At 42.6% G+C, this 20472-nt stretch overlaps 2 protein-coding genes across 2 annotated transcripts in view; one reads left to right on the forward strand and one right to left on the reverse strand.

Moving 5' to 3' along the window:
- LOC129738067 (limbic system-associated membrane protein) overlaps positions 1-19317 on the forward strand; it is a 335222-nt gene extending 315905 nt beyond the window's left edge. Inside the window, exons 9-10 of the mRNA XM_055729249.1 lie at positions 15835-16008; positions 16087-19317. Coding sequence (XP_055585224.1) covers positions 15835-16008; positions 16087-16302 — 390 coding nt within the window. The 3' untranslated portion in view covers positions 16303-19317. The remainder of the gene's footprint in view (positions 1-15834; positions 16009-16086) is intronic.
- On the reverse strand, positions 4505-7379 carry LOC129740669 (apyrase-like). The gene is made up of 6 exons (XM_055732409.1): positions 7156-7379; positions 6663-6900; positions 6388-6597; positions 5326-5904; positions 5191-5263; positions 4505-5125 (listed from the first exon to the last, which is right to left on the reverse strand). The coding sequence occupies exons 1-6, from the start codon at positions 7317-7319 to the stop codon at positions 4623-4625; spliced, it is 1767 nt and encodes a 588-aa protein (XP_055588384.1). The 5' UTR covers positions 7320-7379; the 3' UTR covers positions 4505-4622.
- Positions 19318-20472: the final 1155 nt, after the last annotated feature.

The following is a 20472-nucleotide window of genomic DNA, read 5'->3' on the forward strand; positions in this document are numbered from 1 at the left end:
TTCACATTCGAATATAAATCTACGGGAAAGTTGCAAATTCTCTGTACACATGAAAAGGTTTTTCAATAACAATGCTTTTAATTGCATCATCATCGTTTTCCAAATATCAATGCACTTGGCAGCCCTGAACACCCAAAAAAATCAAAACACGAACATCTGTGTATCACTTTTCCACAGGGTGAATTTATCGATTTTAGTACCGGAAAATCGCGTTTATCGTGCGCCCTTCTCAAAAATCGATTCTGTTCTCTCATGGTTTGAGGTTAGGGTTGAGGCCTTCTGTTAAAGTGGTGTTCGTGTAGAACTGTCAATATATCCTAATAGAGGTTACTTTTTGAGCTCAGGTCTTAGTATAGCTTAAATAGGGTTCAGGTCTTCAAGTATTTTTTTTTTTTTTACAAGATGGAAATTTGACTTCAAACCATAACAGCCGGGTGTTTGCTGCCGTGAGTGGGTTCGTCCCACTAAAACCACCTTGGGCTTCGTGTGCCAGATGTGCCCCTTGGTACTACATCAAGGGGTAGGCTGTGCTCATGCACTTATACATCTCACCCTTTTCCTCTTTCTCAATTTTTCCTCAATTTCTCCTTGATCATCGTTCTGCTTTATCCTTTTTCTCCTTTTTCTTCCTTCTCCATTTCCTCTATCGCCAACTTCAGACTGGTACGGAAGACCCCGAAACGTGTGCCGGTTAGGTAACGCTTTCATAATAACTCACGCCCGTCACAGCATCCACTATCCCGGGGACCTCGAAACGTGTGCCGGTTAGGTAACGCTTTCAAAGTAACTCGCGCCCGTCCCAGCAACCACTTTCGCAGGATTTCTAACCACCAAGGCATGGCCGATTGAGAAACTACCAAGCTAGAATCCCGACACGACCACCCCGAATGGTATCTCCGCTCCCTTTTGCTGCAGGAAAGATCGTAGCTGAGTACGTGAGACCTTTGAAGTCCCACCACACGTATGAGTCCAGAATAGGGTTATATCGCGCCCTAAGATCGTGTTGCTCTTGAATTGAAGTGTCATACGAGGCCCAAGACCTTCCATTAGCTTGTCAAATTTGGTTGACTATCTCGCTCTCTCCGTTCATCATCTTTCCTGATTCTTATCAGATCGCGCATGATTTGCGAGATTTCGTCGACGATAGCACGCCACGACTGTTCGTCGCGACACATTTCACTCACTATGTTTTCAGCGTTCAAATTTTGAAGTTGTTGACGCCTTGAATTGAATCTGGGGCAGACAAAGATAGCATGTTCTGCCGATTCCTCCGTCTCTACGCATTCCGGGCAATAAGGCGAGCTGATAAGCTTAAACCGATGAAGGTATTGCTTAAAGCACCCATGACCCGAAAGGAACTGCGCCAGGTAGAAGTTGACCTCTCCATACTTCCGATTTACCCAGTCTGAAAGTCTCGGGATTAGCCTATGCGTCCATCTTGCGTTGTTCGATGCGTCCCATTGCTCCTGCCACTTGAACATTGACGCTGCTCGTTGAATTTTACGCACTCCTCTAACAGTTCTTGCTTTGTAACATTCCATATCCTCCGCCAGAGTTATGTCGATGGGAATCATGCCCGCGATGACAAAAGCTGCATCTGCTGATATGGTCCTGTACGCACAGGAAACTCGCATGGCTATCAACCGATGTGTGCTCCGTAATTTGGATCTGTTGCGCTCTACCTCTATCGCGGAGCTCCAGGCCACTCCTCCGTATTGTAGTTGCGACAGTGCTACGCTCGCAAGGAGACGTCTTTTGCTACTCATTGGACCATGGCAGTTCGGCATAATCCAGGCCAATGAATCGATGACTTTCGATGCACTTTCACAACAGTATTTGACATGTGAACCAAAACTTAAGCGATTGTCGACCATTACTCCAAGGTATTTCAGCTGCTGTTTTGAAGATGTCGTGTGCCCCCCAACAGTAATCTCCATGTGCGGCACAACTCTTTTATTGGTCACGAGCAGAACTTCGGTTTTTTGGTGAGCTATCTGAAGCTTAACTCCCTCCATCCAGATGCCAACCCTTTCTACGGACACCGTTGCAAGGTCTTCTACCTCCTCAATTGTTTCGCCAGTGATCATGAGCACGATATCGTCAGCAAATCCGACTATCTGCACGCCTGCTGGTAGTTTCAGCATTAGCACCTCGTTATACATGGCATTCCAGAGCACAGGTCCGAGTATGGAACCCTGTGGAACACCCGCTGTTAGGGCAGTAGATCGTAACCCATTTTCGGTTTCGTACGACAGGACTCGATTTTCGAAGAAGCTTCCTATTATCCTGCAGAGGGTATTGGGAACACGCATCCTGTGAAGCGCTTTGGCAATCGCTTCCCAGCTGGCATTGTTGAAGGCATTCTTAACGTCGATTGTCACGATGGCGCAGTGACGAACACCTGTCCGCTTCTTTTTATATGCGCGCTTCGCGTACTCTGTCACCATTCGGATGGCGTCCACCGTAGATCTCCCTTTTCGAAAACCGACAGTCCACTTTCGCCTTCTGTGCTGATAATAAGTCTGTTGAATATTATCCTCTCCAGTAGCTTACCAAGGGTGTCCAGCAGACAAATGGGTCTGTATGATGACGGGTGCCCTGGGGGTTTCCCAGGTTTCGGTAGTAGCACCAGCTTCGCCGTTTTCCACAAATTTGGAAACGCTCCCTCGTCGAGACACTTTTGTAGCACCACTCTGAAAGTATCCGGAATGGTCTGTACCGCCACCTTCAGCACTGCATTTGGGATTCCGTCCGGGCCAGGGGCCTTATTCACCGCAAGTTTCTTAGCAATAGCCACAAGTTCCTCATTCGTTACTGGCTCGATGTCGTGGGAACCCGCATCGTACGGGGTAAGTGGCCACTGCGTCGGGCCATGCTGCGGGAAAAGATGTGCAACGATCTCTTTCAGTTTTTCCGGACACTTTTCAGTCGGCGACCTTGGGCCACCGAATCTCGCCAGTGCAACTTTATAGGCTTGGCCCCATGGATTATCATCTACGCTCTGGCATAACGCTCTGTAGCAGTTCTCTTTGCTTGCTTTATTCGCTCGCTTAAGTGCCACCCTGGCTGCTCGGTAAACGGCACCTCTCGTTTCTCTGTCGGCTACATTTCTCGCCCGTTGAGCTCGTCGTCTAGCTTTTAGACAGCTAGTACGAAGCTCAGCTATTTCTGAAGTCCACCAGTAAACCGGTCGTCGCCACCACTTCGGTGTATTTCTTCTTGGCATGGTCATGTCGCACACCGCTACCATCATTTTCGTCAGCTGCTCAGCATTATTGACCTGGGATGAGTCCTGCATGTATACAGCTTCGGTGCACACTTCCTTGTCGAAAACTTTAGTCTTCCATCTCCGCTCGTGCACTGGCAGTTGCCTTACTGCCACCGGATTTCGGTTTCCTACGCTATAGCGTATCGCCTGGTGATCGCTGTGTGTATAATCGTCACACACTCTCCAATTCATATCAGTTTTTAATGATGGACTCGCAAAGGTGATATCGATCACTGACGTTCTGTCTGGTATTCCATGCTTGCGATAGGTGCTGACGGATCCAGTGTTCCACAGCTCAACTTCCAGTCTTGCGAAGGACTCTAGTAGACTGTGGCCCCTATGGTTGTTGCACCTACTACCCCAGTTTACCGCCCAGGCGTTGAAGTCTCCTCCTATTACAACAGGGGCCTTTCCTGTCAGTTCGTGAGTGAGTTCATCCAACATTGTGTTGAACTCCCCGATCGTCCATCTTGGTGGAGCGTAGCAGCTACAGAAAAAGATGCCGTTAATTTTGGCAATCACGAATCCGTCCCGAGAATCTACCACTATCTTCTGGATAGGAAAACGTCCCGTGGCGTAGACAACAGCTGAGCCAGACCTGTCCGCTGCCCAATTACCGTTTCCAGACGGGATTCTGTATGGTTCCGATAAAAGCACCACATCACACTTCTTTTCGCCTATCGTTTGCTCCAGCAGAAGCTGTGCAATCTCGCTATGGTTGAGGTTTAGCTGGGTTATTTCCAGTTTTACTGGCTTGCCTTTGCCTTTATATATACCGGACAGTCCAAGCCACCAGTTTCATGGACATTTCCATCCTCCTGCTTGCATAGCATACATTTCGGCTGTTTTTTGAATTCTCGAGAGAAGTGTCCCTCTTCACCGCATCTTCGACAGCATCGTGACCGGTCGGGTCCGTTGCAGCTTCGGGATAGATGACCAAAATCCCAGCAGTTGAAGCAGCGTTGCATCTGCTTCGGTATCCTGGGTGCGGTTCTAAAATGCCCTATTGACCACCCTACTCTTACACTTCCTACCGTCAGTAGCGTGTTGGCCGCTGTTGGTGAGAGGCGAATCGTTGCAATCTGCATTCCACCGTACGCCTTTCTTATTTTTATAGCTACCGATTCGTTGCTCATGCCTGTCTCATGCCATGCCATGCCATGTCTTCGAGTATTAACGGAAAGGAATATGTAGTCACATCTGTGTTTAACCTGTATGCAACAAAACACCTACATATACAGCTAAAAGTGTTTATTATTGACCATGTTTTATATTCAATCTAAATATACTTTAATACATGAATGGAGATAAAGCTACATAAATTTATCATAAAATTTTATCGAAAATTAAAGAATTAAGATTTCTTTGATAATGGCATCCCTTCTTCGTTCAAAGGGAGGGCTACATCGGTCTCGCAATCCCAGTTGACTCCACAAATTTGAACTCTACCTATTGGCACGGATTCTATAACCTTGCGGTGAATGATGTAGTTCTTAATGACATCGGTGTCAACTGGTCCCACGCCCAGAGCCGTAGCATTTTTCATCCAAACAAAACCATCCCTGCCGGCAGCCACGAAGGACGAAACCGCGACGTAGTAACTTGCTTTGAGATCTAAACTTTCAAACGATTCCTGCTGTCCCGTTGAAACGTCAAAAGAAATCAAACGTTTGTAGGGAGGCTGTGTAGGGTCGAATCTGATCCTCATCCCTGACACCTGCAGGCAATTGGTACGGTTTTCGACGTCAAGGGTTAAGGAATGCTCGGCCACACTCCACATGTCTTCGCCCTTCATCTGAACCAAATCAACTGTTGATCCAAACGGTGATGCCTCCAGAATGTGTCCGTTCGTTATATCTGTTGAAGAGCATTGTTCGTTGAAGTAAAACATGCATGAAATCCTACGCTTTAACACTACTCACGACCAATGGGAATAGAATTTCTGAAAGTTCCTCCTTGCACAAACCCCAATGGCTTGAAAGTTTCGTTTGTCCACTTGGAAAGAGGAAAAACCCTGTTAATTATTCGATTTGAGAGAAAAAAAAATCATAACGTACTTGATAAACGAAGGCATCCGCAGTTACAGTCCCAAGGGAGCATTCTAATGATCTACACGGAGCACGATTCAGTTGAACCTTCGTTTCACCTACGGTGGTCATTCCAAGGTTCCACATCTTTTCTCGCCATTGCTGCATAGTTTTGGCGATGATCGGGTCTGGTTCTACGGATCCATTAACATAAACCGGAGCGCCTTCCCAGAACTCGATATCTCCGTTTCTGTCGAAGTACAACGTTATCCGGCCGACATATTTCCCGAAAGATTTTGCCTGAACAATAGGAATTTTCCGGGATCCTTGAGCGCTGGTGACGATCAGTGGATAGTCACCTTCGATGACATCGTTCGTAGCATCGTAAGGGACTTTCGAATCGGACGGATACAGAAATGAATGGGTATGCGCCCCAACAATCATATCGATGAGATGACCTGCCTCTGCAGCAATTTTCATGTCCACGTCGATACCGCAATGCGACAACACTATGATTTGATGCAAATTCTGAGCTTTTAATTTCTGTGCTTCCTCGATTACTGCTGCCACTGCGTCGGAAAAAGTTATTTTTCCCGTTCTAGCGATGTTCTGTAATAATGGAAAGGGCTTCAACGTTCGATCTTTTACCTCGAAAATACGCTAAAATGATTTCCTAAATTAGTTGCACTTTGGACATCTTCGATTTCTTGACACTTTGCTAGCATAACAGTTGTGCTAGCGATTGCTTTCGTTGATGCTGTGAGCCTGTCTCTCATACACCCTTCCATAGCTGTGAAAGTCGATTCGTAACTGCAATACAGCTAAAGTGACATTGAAGCTGCTTTTTAAAATCAATCGTTGGAACAAACGGTAAACGAAAAGTTTTCAGTTGCGCAAATGCAATGATTCTACGACATGCTTTTTTTTGCATTTCTCGCAAATGCAAACGATTGCTAGCGAAAACAGTAACTTAAACAAACTCTTCAATTAAGCAGAACTAAGATTGAGTGATTGTTTACCTTCGTAAGCCTAATATCTAATTTAACGCAGGAGCTTTAAGCTTACAAGCTTCAGAACCAACTAGAAACTTACATGAGTTTGATCGTACAATACTCCTATGATAGACACGTTGCGTTGCGGGTATTTCAGAGTAATTGAACTGGGAATATCGCCTTCACTCAACGAACGCTCCCCGTTCAGCTTGAGGTTGGCAACAACAGTCGGAATCCCGACTGCCTTCAGCGATCGTATGTACTCCGCCAAATCATTTGAATTTTCGGAAAACTCGTGGTTACCTAAGGTCTGGCAATTTCTGCGTTAATTTTTTTTTTACTTTTTACACATAAATATACAGTGTTCCATCTTACCATTGCAGTCGGGCTCAATTGTCGAAACAAATCCAGGTACGGGTCCTTTCGCAGCAAACTAAACCACAGGGAGCCCTGAAAGTTATCACCAGCGTTGAGGTAGATGGCGTTCTTACATTTGTACTGCTTAAGCAGAGATTTTATCGTGGTAGAAAGCCTAGCAACTCCGGCAACGCACAATCCCTTTTCTCTTTCGGCTTCGGTGCAATTTTTAGATTTCCCGTTAATTTCCTCGAATCTGAAACGAGAAATACACTTTTGATTTGATTGGTGTGAAATTTTTATAAATTTCACAGTTCGAATCTTTAATTTTACTTCTTTTCACAGTTGGCGGAAAACTTAGAGTTCGGTTTTGATTTTACCGAACTGTTCACTCAAAATTACAGTGGTTCGGTAAATAATTTTTTTTTTTGGTTAAAACTACCGATTTTTTGGTAAAATTTACTCAATTCAAATACTTTGAGATCCTCGTTTTCTAAGTAGAACAACTCACCTCGCATGAAAATCATTGTTGTGAACTATGGTTAGTGGGAAATATTGATTTAATATAGTCCTGTTTTCAGGAAGATTGTTGGTTGCCAGCACAACAGTAAAAATTGTGAAGATCAACAGCATCCGACAGGCTTCCGGTATTCCTATTTGAAGTTTTTCCACCATATCTTCCGGTTTTGATTTCACTACTGCGAGCTAGTTCACTTAGTAAACTGTAATGCAATATCTAACGGAAGGACTTCTGCAAAACAATTTATTTATTCCACTTTCTTTCGCAACTGTGTGTGGTTGTTTCGTTTACATTTGTTTATTTCCCAAGCAAACTGAATGAAATGTAAAGATTGAAACAGTTGTAAGAGTTGAACAGGTGTTCATGCGACAAAGTAGTGCATCTATCGTAAGAGAAATACAAATAAACATAGCTTTAACAAGAAAATGATTTAAATAATCTTTAAAAAAAATAATTTTTTAAATCATAACATCAAAAATTTCAGAATAACAAACGGGAAGCAAGCAAAAAAAAATATTTTTTTTTTCAAACGTTAAAACTGTACACCCAAAATAATAAAGAAACAATTTATACGGGATTTTTCACGTAAACTAAGATCTTGCTGCATAATATAGATTCTACGTGTGTCTTGTAGTAAACACAGTGTATAACGGAAGCCCTGGTAGTAGCTTCTTTACTTCCACAAAACTGACGCATGAATTTCACGTATAGTTTAAGTGGATGATTAAAATCCGGTTTGTGCATTTGTCTTAAGCGTGTGGTTGTAAATTCTTATTAGAAAAGGGAATTTTCAGCCAACTGATTTCGTTAGCTGTTGTAAAATTGAAGCTCGAATTTTTATAGGGACGGGAGCCGGAAGTCCTGACTCATATCGTGATCAATTTGCAGGGTTAGTACTTGGTGGTATAACCCTTATTACGCATCACTTCTCGCACCCGGTTCGACATCGACTCCACCAGCTTTTGGCCCGTTCTCACCGGGATAGCGTACCACACCGCCTGGATACTCTACCACAGCTGCTGTTTGTTTTTGATTTTTCGGTGAACACCTTACGTTTAACTTTTTCCCATAGGTCCCATGGGATTGAGATCAGGGGACTGTGCTGTCCACTCCATAACGTCTACCTTATTATCTTGGAGTCGTTGTCCTGCTGGAACTGCCACTTTAGGGGCATCTCCCACTCGGCGTGTGGCAGCATTACTTCCCGAAGTATCTGGGCGTAGAGATGCTGGTCCATAATCCGGGCGATCCAGTACAAGGGACCCACCCCGTACCAAGAAAAGCGCCCCCACACCATGATGCTACCTCCTTCATGTTTGAATGTTTTATTTGTATACTGGGGCATATGCGCACAGCCGAGTGGGCGATGGACCCAACTCTTTCCGTCCGAGCCGATGAGGTTCACTTTGGTCTCATCCGACCACAGCACATTTCTCCATAGTTTCTCCTTTTCCGGACCGACCCAATCGAAGTGGTCCTTCATCGGGGACTTCCGGGGACTTTTTCCTGCTAGCCCCTTCTTCGTCAACCGTCGCTGAACCGTCCGGGAACTCACAGATAAGTTCAGCTCGTCTCTGATCTGCTTGGACGCTTTGAAAGGGTCCTTTTGCGAGGCCCACTTGATTGCTGAATCGTCCTTTGGCGTCGTTTTGCGGGGGTGGCCGGTCAGTTCCCGTTTGCCGGTGCTGTGTAGCGCGTTGAAAACGAAAGTTTTCGACCTTCCTAAATAGTGGGCAATCTCGCGTTGGCTTTTGCCAGCCTTGAACAGATTCCGGATGATCGCTCGCTGTACCTCCGTGCAGTGCTGTGCCCGATCCATCGCTTTTTCGCTAAAAAAAAAGTGTAGGAGGAAGGAAATCTTAATTTTTTGTTTGTTTTCATGATTTACATGATTAATTTTATGGGAAATACTTACCAGGACACGAAAATGGACAAACAACACCGAAAACAACATCTTTTCTTCAAATCTAGAGCGCTGAAAATGCCGAAACAGCCGAACCGATGAGCTGATCTTATTTTATGACGCGACTTTTTTCACCCTCTGACAGCTCTCTGGTCGAGTAGAACAAACGGGTTGCTTTGATTGCAACAAACGTGCAGTATACAAAGTTGGCATACTACAATAAGTGCTTGCCGCTAGGTGTCGCATATAATTATATTTGAATTGGCAGTTTAAAGGTGATTTGAATATTTTGCATTAGAGCGTTCCTTTTCTTTTGCCCGACACTGTATTAATTATTTCATCTTCGACTATGTCGCACAGATGTGTACTTTTTAACTAATCCTTAATCTTAAAAAAACACTTGCTTAAATTAAAGTCGAAAAGGTGGTAAACGTTATTAAAATGCCGACAAGAATTTTACAGAGGGTTCCATATTGTATACGATGAGCTGGGAGTCTTAGGAAATAGTAATGGCGTAATGTTCTAGACGGCGCACTGATCTGTAATTTTTCGAGCAACTCCCTGCTATCTATGTTGATCATCAGAGGATCATAAATAAACATACATTGTAGAAGAATACTGCTCGTTTGGCGGTAAGTTGACAGGATCGTTCCAAGTGCGTAACGTAAAAAAACGTTTCTGGACTCGCTCGATGCGGTTAGCATGGACGTCATAGTAAGGAGCCCAGACTTGAGCACAGTATTCTAACACGTTCCGGACAAGAGAGTCGAACAGCGTTTTCAAACAATAGATATTCGCAAAATCTTTCGTATTACGACGTATCAATCCATGAGTAGCGAATGCTTTTGCTGTGATTGCTTCAATGTGCGTTGTGAACTTCAGCGTACAGTCAAAAACGACTCCTAAGTCCTTTATCTCGCTCTTCCGTTGAAGCGTAATTTGATCCATTCTATAGTCGAATAACATTGGGTTTCGTGCTCTAGTAAATGATACAGTATTGCAATTTCCCTGCATTTGCTTGCATTTCGTTTGTGTTGCACCATTTCAACAAAGTGTCGATATCGTTTTGCAGTACATAACAGTCTAACCGGCATGTTATCGTTCTGAAAATTTTCAGGTCGTCAGCGTATAGCAGTTTCGATGAGTGTATTAAAGAGCATAAGTCGTTTATAAAGAGAACAAACAATAAGGGGCCAAGATGACTTCCTTGCGGCATACCTGAGGATATCTGAAAAGTTTCGGACACAACGGTGCCAATTTTAACGTTAGCTGTTCTATTCACTAAGTACGATCTTATCCATTTTGTGAGCCAACTAGGAAGACCCATCATTTTAATTTCTCTACTAACAGTTCATGTGGAACTCTACCGAACGCTTTTGTGAAATCGATGTAGACTGCCCCAACCTATTGTCGGTTCTCAATTTTTTTTATCGACGTTGAAGCATAACACATCAGGTTACTCATAGTTGATCGTTTTTTTTTATACAAAACTGTGCTGATCAGGTGATAAAAAATGTTGAACACTTTGATAAATTTTCTCGTGCATCAAACTTTCCATTAATTTCGGCATACATCTTCAGATATACCTCTGAAGTTCTCGACATTTTGAAGGATTCCTGATTTGTGTATTGGTGTAACGTAAGCTGATTTCCATAGAGACGGATACCTACCTTCATTCAATGAGCGATTGAAAAGCAAGCTGGTGGGAAAGACAAGTGAAATTGCACCGTTCTTCAATAGCGATGGCGGAAAGTCGTCTGAACCTGCTCTTTTGGATTCATCGATGGAACGTAATTTTCCGAGAAATTCATCATTGGCATGAATATTTCATAACCAGGCAAACTATTCAGATATTCATGGTCTATAGGAGGGGAACAAGTTCCCATAGCTTTTTCGAAAAAAAAAAAAGCAAACAAGTTAACAGATTCTCGGGGAGACTTTGCCAAATTTCCATCCAGCTGAACCAGTTTGGGAACCCCATTCGATTTCTTTCGACCTTTCATAAATTTCCAGAAATTTTTTGGATCACTTTTTACCTGTTCTTCAATTCTGCTGATGTAACTCCTGAAGCACTGGCTATTTACGGCGTTGTACTCAGCTTCTAAGTGGCTGAAAATTTCTTTTTTGGGGTCATATTTATGCTTCAGAAAACCTTTTCGGGCTCCACGAACCCGGTTTCTCAAATTACGCACCGCAGGATTCCACCATAGTTGTGGATTGTTGCTCGTTCTGTTTTGTCTCTTTAACGGAACGATAGCTTCTCTGTATGATTGTAGTTTCCGGCCAGGAATTTGTGACGGAGAGAGACTTCCTTGGAAATGCGGGTTCCGTGGTGTTTTGCCATAACCTCTCTTGTTTTGAAGCACACATTGTGGAATTGCTACAATCTCTCTCGTTTCTTCAGCACAAATTGTCGAAAAACCTCACAAATTGTAAGAGACAGCCATCTCATCAGATTGTGGCTAAAGAGAGACATGTTCGACACAAGAGATTCTCTTCACAGCCTTTCCCTGTATGCGGCTAAGCAATAGGCAGCACATCCTCCACAAGCTTTGCAGCGTGTATTCTTTGATGAATCTGAGGGTGTTCAGCAGGTATCAAACCGTTCTATTGGTAAGGGCAGACGTATTGGCGGGGGTTTTTGCCACCAAATGGCAGTAGCTATCGAACAGCTCGGAAAGCGGTTAGTATCGAAAACATGGTGGGGTGGACTTCAGCATGACGCAGTTCTTTACTGGTCACGGATACTTCATGTTTGACACCTTCACCGTTTGGACACACTACGGTGACATAGTCGTGACGCAGGAACACGTAGTGTTCAGTTGTCCAAGGCTCGAAGGGGTACGCAATGACATGCTTTCTGCCTGCGGATCCGATACGTCAACCGACAACATGGTGCAGAGAATATGCGAGGATGCAGATCATAACTCTATGCAGAGAAGTTGGAGCACAAGTCCGCAACAGGTTTAGGATGATTCAACCGTCAGGGTGCATCTGAGACGAGTGCGTCCGAACTCAGCAGTAAAGCATACAAAGATAATACTTCACCTTCTGCGTATGCAGAGTTGCAACGTATGCTGCGTACGTTGTGTAGGATATCTCCACCGTTACCGTCGCGAAGTATCTGGGTAGAACGCGGTGCGGAGTCCCTGTGATGAAGGCTGTAAGAATAAGACTTGATCTGCCCAGCAGTAAAATTCGTGAGGTTCAGAAGACCCCAAAACGTGTGCTTGTTTGGTAACGCTTTCAAAGTACCGCGCGCCCGTCACAGCATCCACTCCCGCAGGATTTCTTACCACCAAGGCATGGCCGTTTGAGAAATTACCAAGCTAGAATCCCGTCACGACCACCCCGAATGTTATCTCCGCTCCCCTTTGCTGCAGGAAATATCGTAGCTGAGTACATGAGAATTTTATGTCCCCCAACACATATATGAGTCCAGCTTAGGGTTATATCGCACCCTAAGATCGCGTTGCTTTTGAACTGTGGTGTTATACGAGGCCCAAGACCTTGTCACCTGCTTCAACAGCAGCATGCGACATGGTTTTGTTACGCAACCTTGGAATGGATATAATCCCCCAAAATTGGATAAAATGTTACAGTAGGAGAATCTAGAGTTATTGTATAACATATCACTTAACAACATATACAACAGAATTTGAGCAACGAGACCAATTGAAGCCAAGCGTCAATTGGCCATGAGCTTCGCAGTCCAAGCTCAGTAATCTAAACCCGTACCAACTAACCATCCTACATCCATCACGGAAGCACGATCATATCTGTTATACAGAAGAGATTGACAAGCATCTAGACACCGAATAACCCATCTCTGGTCTAGGTACTCATTATAGCCGATCCAATCTCACTAGTACAGCATTCGGCGTTGAAGATGACTAGCTTTACAAAACCAATAATCACGAAGCGAAGCAGTATAAGTTGAAGGTTCAACATCAAGGAGTTATTGTGCTACCAGAACCCTAGCCTGAAAGTGAGATCACTTTCAGCAGTGTTTAAAAAGATATTTTGTTCGGAGTGATAATGTTTACAAAGTCCATGACGGGTTGAGGAGCAAGTGGACAGTTTGGTAGTAAAAGAAAGAGATCTGCCGATTCCTCCGTATCTACGCATTCCCGGCAGAAAGGCGAGCTGATAAGCTTAAATCGATGAAGGTATTGCTTAAAACACCCATGATCCGAAAGTAACTGCGTCAGGTAGAAGTTGACCTCTCTATACTTCGGATTTACCCAGTCTGAAAGTCGCGGGATTAGCCTATGCGTTCATCTTCCATTCATCTTGAGTATTGACTGCTCGTTGAGCTAAACGCACTCCTCTAACAGCTCTTGCTTCGTAACACTCCTTATCCTCCGTCAGAGTTATGTCGATGGGAACCATGCGCGCGATGATAAAAGCTGCATCTGCTGAAATGGTCCTGTATGCACAGGAAACTCGCATGGCTATCAACCGATCTGTTGCACTCTACCTCTATAGCGGAGCTCCAAGCCGCTCCTCCGTATCGGAGCTACGCTCGCAAGGAGACGTCTCTTGCTACTCTTTGGACCATGACAGTTCGGCATAATCCAGGTCAATGAGTCGATGGCTTTCGATGTACTTTCACAACAGTATTTGACATGCGCATCAAAACTTAAGCTATTGTCAACCATTACCCCAAGGTATTTCAGCTGATGTTTTGAAGATGTCGTGTGTCTTTCAACAGTAATCTCCATGCGCGGCACAACTCTTTTATTGGTCACGAGCAGAGCTTTGGTTTTATGGTGAGCTATCTGAAGCTTAACATACTCCATCCAGATGCCAACCCTTTCTACGGACACCGTTGCAAGGTCTTCTACCTCCTCGATTGTTTCGACAGTGATCATGAGCACGATATAGTCAGCAAATCCGACTATCTACACGCCTGCCGGTAGTTTCAGCGTAAACACCTCATTATACATGGCATTCCAAAGCACAGGTCCGATTATGGAACCCTGTGGAACACCCGCTGTTAGGGCAGTAGATCGTAACCCAGTTTCGGTTTCGTACGTCAGGACACGATTTTCGAAGAAGCTTAATATTATCCTTCAGAAATGTATTGGGAACACGCATCTTGTGAAGCGCTTTGGCGGTAGGTTCCCAGATGGCATTGTTGGAGGCATTCTTAACGTCGATCGTCACAATGGCGCAGTGACGAACACCTGTCCGTTTCTTTTTCATTCTAATGACGTCCACTGTAGATCTCCCTTTCCGTATCCGTACTGTCTTTTCGACAGTCCAGTTTCGCCTTCTGTGTAGATAATAAGTCTGTTGAATATTATTGTCTTCAGTAGCTTACCAAAGGTGTCAAGTAGAGTAATTGGTCTGTACGATGATGGATGCCCTGGGGGTTTCCCAGGTTTCAGTAAAAGCACCAACTTCGCCGTTTTCCACAGATTGCGGAAAGATCTTTCGTCGAGAAACTTTTGTAGCACCACTCTGAAACTATCCGAAATAGTTTGTACCGCCACCTTAAATACTGCATTTGGGATTCCGTCCGGACCAAGGGCCTTATTCACCGCAAGTTTCTTAGCGATAGCCACAAGTTCCTAGTGGCTGTAACAACTCCGACAACCAATCGTGACAATCCAAGTGACTTTAACGGATTTTCGCACGTACATGGGCTGTCAAAATGACAGCATGATAGTTGGTTCGGTTCGGTTAAATACGTATAACATTTCTGGTAGTACTCGCTTAGAGCCTGCAGCAATCGATCTGTTTTACCGAAGAAAGACTGTTATTTTTTTTTGCTTAAAAAAAGAGAGAGGCTACGCTTTAGGGATAGCTCGTCTTTCTCGCTCTTTCCGTGAAACATCTACACATTTGCTTTCTTAAGGGGGGGGTAGGGTCTAACGGGTATAAAAAAAACACCATTTTCACGATTTTTTTCTAGAGCTATCGTTCAAACAAATGTATTCAAATTTTTTGCATTATACAAAGCATTGTTAAAAGAACATTTAGTAATTTTTTCGTAGAAAAATATTGAAAAATGAGCCGGTGACGGAGCATTTTCGAGGATGCTTTTTAGAAAACAGGATTTGCGGTGGACACTGTATCTCAGCACAGAATCATCTGAAGTCAAAAAATCAGAGCAAAATATTTTTAATAGATGTTTTTCTGGACCCCATCGTTTTTATTTAACTTAAAAATATTTTTATGAAATTTTTGTGGCTGTTTGAAGTAAAAACTACGATTTTTCACGAAAAAATCCGCCATTTTTCACCTCTAAAATCTCCCCAAAGTAAAAAAAATCAAAAATGAAAAACGTTGGGGTCTGGTATTTTATATGTAGAAAATATGTTCCAAATTTGAAAAGAATCGGATAAGTAGTTTTCAAATGACGATGTCCACGGACTTTAAAAATGTGCTTTCAAGAAAAACGCGTTTGAAGTTTCTGCTCTTGCTTTCTTGCAGTATAAGATAGGAGGAGATAAAGGCCTATAACTTCTACAGTTTTGCTTCAATTGACTTGAAAATTTGACACAACATTCTTGAAATGTTTTACAATAAGAAAATAAAAAAATAAAAAAATCGATTTTTTGAAAGTGTAAGACCCTACCCCCCCCCCCCCCCTTAAGCATTGTGAGCCTCTAAAAATTCATGAGTGACCTTATGCATAATCCCTGTAATCCAAGGGTCTATAACGTGGGTTGTTTGTTGGGTTTTAAGCTTATTCATTTAACAAAAATTTTACCTTGGTATTAACTCTGTTATCTATGATCTTCTGTATCTACTTCCAGATGAACGAAACCTTCCAGCAGCCCGGTCGATGGCACGATATCATTCTAACCCCATCACCCCGACCAGTTACGGAACCATTGACCCATGTGATGGCTTTCACGTTACGGGGACTGCACCCGAGCTCCGTCTACGAATCCATCGTTCAGGCCAAAAACCGCTACGGATGGAATGAGGTACTTACTAGCTCTGAAGTTGCGATCTCCTAATGGATTGAGTCTTAAACGAGATTTTTATTACTGTTTTTCCTACAGGTCAGTGACATCTTCCAGTTCTACACCCAAAGGATATCGTCGGATCTGCACTCGGAGGAAATGCAGGTGGCCAGCTCGACGGCCCGGGGTGGGGCAACCTCAGTGTATCGACGGTTACGACCGGCTGGCGGGGTCCTGGGTACGGCCTTGTCCATTGCCTGCTGGATTCTGCTCATGACGCTGGTCAATCCTCGTCTTTTACAACGAAACCTTTAAACGTAAGTAGGTGAGAAACGAAGAGTCCGGTCCCGCGATCGGATGCCCTAGGTTCGCAAACGCTAGGCTATATAGAACGATAAGATACATGCTCTTCGAAGAAGCAGTTTACTTTTAGGATAACCCACCCCATCCAGTAAGTAAGGCAACACAACGGAAGAAACCAATTCTGAGATACTCATTTACATTATTAGCTGTTTTTGTACATTCGTCCCCAACCCATAACGGCAACATCAGCAACTATGAAGAAACGATTTGAAATCGATCTAACCGAAGATGGAACCGATAGGTTAAGAAACATAACTGTAGTATATTTCCGATTAGTTTAACAAACTTTTTTCTTCCTTCAAAATCAACAGCTCTTGCAAAAGCTAGGTGAAGTAAATGAAATCGGATCCTTCAGAACCATAACTCACTTTGGTTTCTTGGGATTTTTCAGTGTACGTAGCTCTGATGCAAGGTATTTCGCGAAATAACCCATGATGTTCTTACTCGAAACCTTAGCATATTTTAAATTTCAAAAATAAACCTATCAGTTAACAGTGAAACGAACGAACTTGGTTTTAAATTTCTACATGGTAAAATATGATTTAACTCAAACTCCTCTTAGGCACCTGGAGGTGATTCAATTTAACTTGATGATGATTTCTGTCGAGTCCACTGCTTTGAAGCAACATTGTCCTGAAACTGATCTACATCGGTCCCATCAAACCCTTAATAATGTAAAATGTAGTAATAAATTTATCGGAAATTTTGAAACAAGACTTAAAACTATTTAGAAAGAGACCGAGAGAGAGAGAGAGAGATAGAGAGTCTTAGAACCAGAACAAGCTTTTAAAAAGCGCTCCGTTGTGGTCCGTTTTAACCACAGCAACCAGCCACAAAAAGTCGTTAGGAAAAAAAAATCAATAGAAGATGTATTATCTAATTGTTTAACTTTAATTTTGATCTCTTAAACGTCAATGGCTCCCGTTCTTCCGTCATATGCCGAAGTAAAGTATATGTCACTTTTAGTTTTCGCCAATAGAAGTGTTTTTCTCTTTTTCTTAATTTTCAACCGAGACTTTACATGAAATGTGATATTGTATAGAGATCACATTTCATGGAAAATTTCGGAGAAGTAGAAAATGGGAAAAAAAGAACGCTCTTAATGGCGAATACTAAAAATCACTTCGGCAAATCACGGCAGCGTTTCAAGGATGCCATAAATGTATATGTTTATCAAGTTGGTATCGAATTCCTCGTCATTGTAACATACTTTCCAAACTTTCCTTATCCCAAGCTCTTCGAAAATGTACTCAAAAAATCGCGGAAGAAAAATGCCACAGTTGGAATGGGTATTGAGTTGATACACCCAATACAATGAGAAACACATGAAAAACAATTTAGAGTACGAATATGTGTGAGTGAACGCGTCGAATGTTTTCTCTTATACTTTGATAGATTTTCTGCACGCAGCCTCAACCACACACAAATCACCAGTAAGTCTAGAGTTGATCAATGTCTGTGGAGCATTGTCTAAGCTTTCTTGGGTAGTTCTAAGAATTGAAAAAAAAACAAGCAAAAAAACTGATGAGGGTGAGAAAACGCCTGAACCGATAAAAAATTGAAAGGAAAAGTGAAAAAAATGCTCAGTCTATTGTTGTCCAAAATTTAACAAAACATTGTTAATGTAATATACATTGTTTTAATTTTGTAGATTAAGAAATAGATAAAGGGATCATGAAAAAATCAACAGATTTAACGAACTGGCTAAGGGAAAAGTTTTTCCCCTACCTAAAAAAACAAACACTAGTCTGACTTGAATGAACCATAAACTAATGATGAGAAGAAGATGTGACACGGGAGCTTTGATCGTGAACTTTTTTTTTATCCTCAACTAACGGATGACGAACCAATCGTAAATAATTCTTTATTGAACTTTAAATTTTTTCGGACTCGTTCACGGAAATATGCATCGACAAAACCACTCTCTCGGCAAATACTCTATGGCCTTTTCCAAAGTCCAAACAACAAAGTGGCTTGTTGTCCAATGTCCAAACTACATAACTTCTTCCTGACGTGGGATGATCGAGTTCAGCTTACTCGCGCTTGTTCCAGAATTCGCTCGGGATTAACCTCTTCGACTCGGATAATTTCCGACGTAGATGTTATCTTTCACCGACCCAACTGACTTACTTGGGGTCGAGAGAAAATCTGATTGTACTAAGAGGGGTTCCTCGTATTTCGAAACACTTTTTTTCCAATGATATCCACAGTTAAAAACTCACATCTTATCCCCTCATGTTCCCTCATTGGGAACGACTCAAGCTCCACTACGCAGAGAGAGGAGAGATCAGGCCTCGAGTTACCAAGAGGTGACATTTGTGTGTTAAATCCCGAGTTTATGCAAGAAAAGAAGGAATTTAAATTTGCGATAGCATAGATCAGGCCTTGAGTCGGCAAGAAGTTAACCGCGAGTTATTTGGAGGAGGTGTAAAATCTCTAGCTCTCGGAGAAGCGATCAGGCTTCGATTCGTCAAGAGAAAATGTTGTACGAGAGAAGAGAGGTCTTGCTGGAAATGCGTATGCCGTGGAGGACTAACGCATATGACATCCTACTCTTTAAAGATATTTTAACCACAGTTAGAGGTTCCCACATAATCCTCTCCTCTGCATGACTCAAGGCCTGATCACTCCTCAAGCGACTTGAGATCTGAATTCCACTCGTAATGACTTGAGGTAAACACTCCTACCCCTCCTCTTGTTGATTAAAGGCCTGATCTCTCCTCTTGCGACTCGAGACCCAACTTCTTGTCGCAAAGACTCGGGGTAGACCGCACAAACCTATCTTCATGCAGACTCGAAGCCTGACCTCTTACCCCCAGGATTCGAGGTTTGCCCCCTCTATGTCCATCGTGAGCTGATCACAGCTTATCCTAGACTCACGCTTGTCACAGCACACGCGCGGGACTTAATCCAACTACTCGGATGATTCCCGGTGTAGACGTCATCCTACATAGACTCAGCGGCTTAGCAATGTATGTGAATAGTAATTTAAAATTCAAGGTCACTAACAATATTGAAATCGATGGGTTTCACAATATAAGCATTGAACTGTTCATCAATAGCCAAATCATTGACGTTCATGGAATTTATAGACCACCTTCCTTTGGTTTTAATACTTTTTGCGAAAAACTTGAAGGCATACTGTCATCGGTTCCAGATAATCATACGTGTTTTGTTGTCGGAGATTTGAATATTCCGATTAATATAGAATCCAACAACACAGTTATCAGGTATAAATTAATTCTTGAATCGCTTGGTTACATCTGTACTAACACTTTCCCAACGAGACCATCAAGCCAAAACATCCTAGATCATGTAGTTACCAAACTAATTGATTCGCCTCGGATCACGAACGACACTATATATAGTGACATTAGCGATCATTGTCAGATAATATCAACATTTGAACTCCAAACTACAAAGAAAAAAGTCGATCTTGAAAAAACCACCATTAATTATACTAAATTACATCAACTATTCAGTGATTATCTCAGACAAATTCAAACTGTGGATGACGCGAATGTCTGTTTGACTAATATTTCGACCGTTTATAGCTCATTGCTCCTGCAATGTACGAAAAAAATAAGTAAACAAGTAACGGTTAAGGGTAATTTTTGTCCCTGGATGACTCTCGACCTCATAACTCTAATTAAATTAAAAAACAACTACATTAAGAGAGTTAAACACAACCCTGGAGATACCTATTTAAAAGAACTTCTGAAACATGTCTCAAAGAAAGTTGAAAAATGTAAACGAAAATGCAAAAAAGATTATTTCGAAAACCTTCTTAACAATTCTCCCCATTCGAAACTTTGGAAGAATATAAATTCTGTCTTAGGGAACTCCAGAGAAAATTCTAGAGCTGAGATCAACCTGACTGTTAATAATCGAAGTACTAGTAATAAGAAAGAAATTTGTGAACTTTTCAACTCCTATTTTACCAGTATTGGTAGAAATTTGGCAAATAATATTGTAGTCGACCCATCTTTCGACAACTTATCTTTCATAAACAGAGTTCCTAACACCATTTTCTTACGACCTGCTACAGTCAATGAAGTTATTCAAACTATAGGATCTTTGAAAAATAAAAAAAGCTGTGGTCCTGATAACATTCCCTGCAGC

This window comes from Uranotaenia lowii, chromosome 1, assembly GCF_029784155.1.
Source record: "Uranotaenia lowii strain MFRU-FL chromosome 1, ASM2978415v1, whole genome shotgun sequence".
Taxonomy (NCBI): Eukaryota; Metazoa; Arthropoda; class Insecta; order Diptera; family Culicidae; genus Uranotaenia; species Uranotaenia lowii.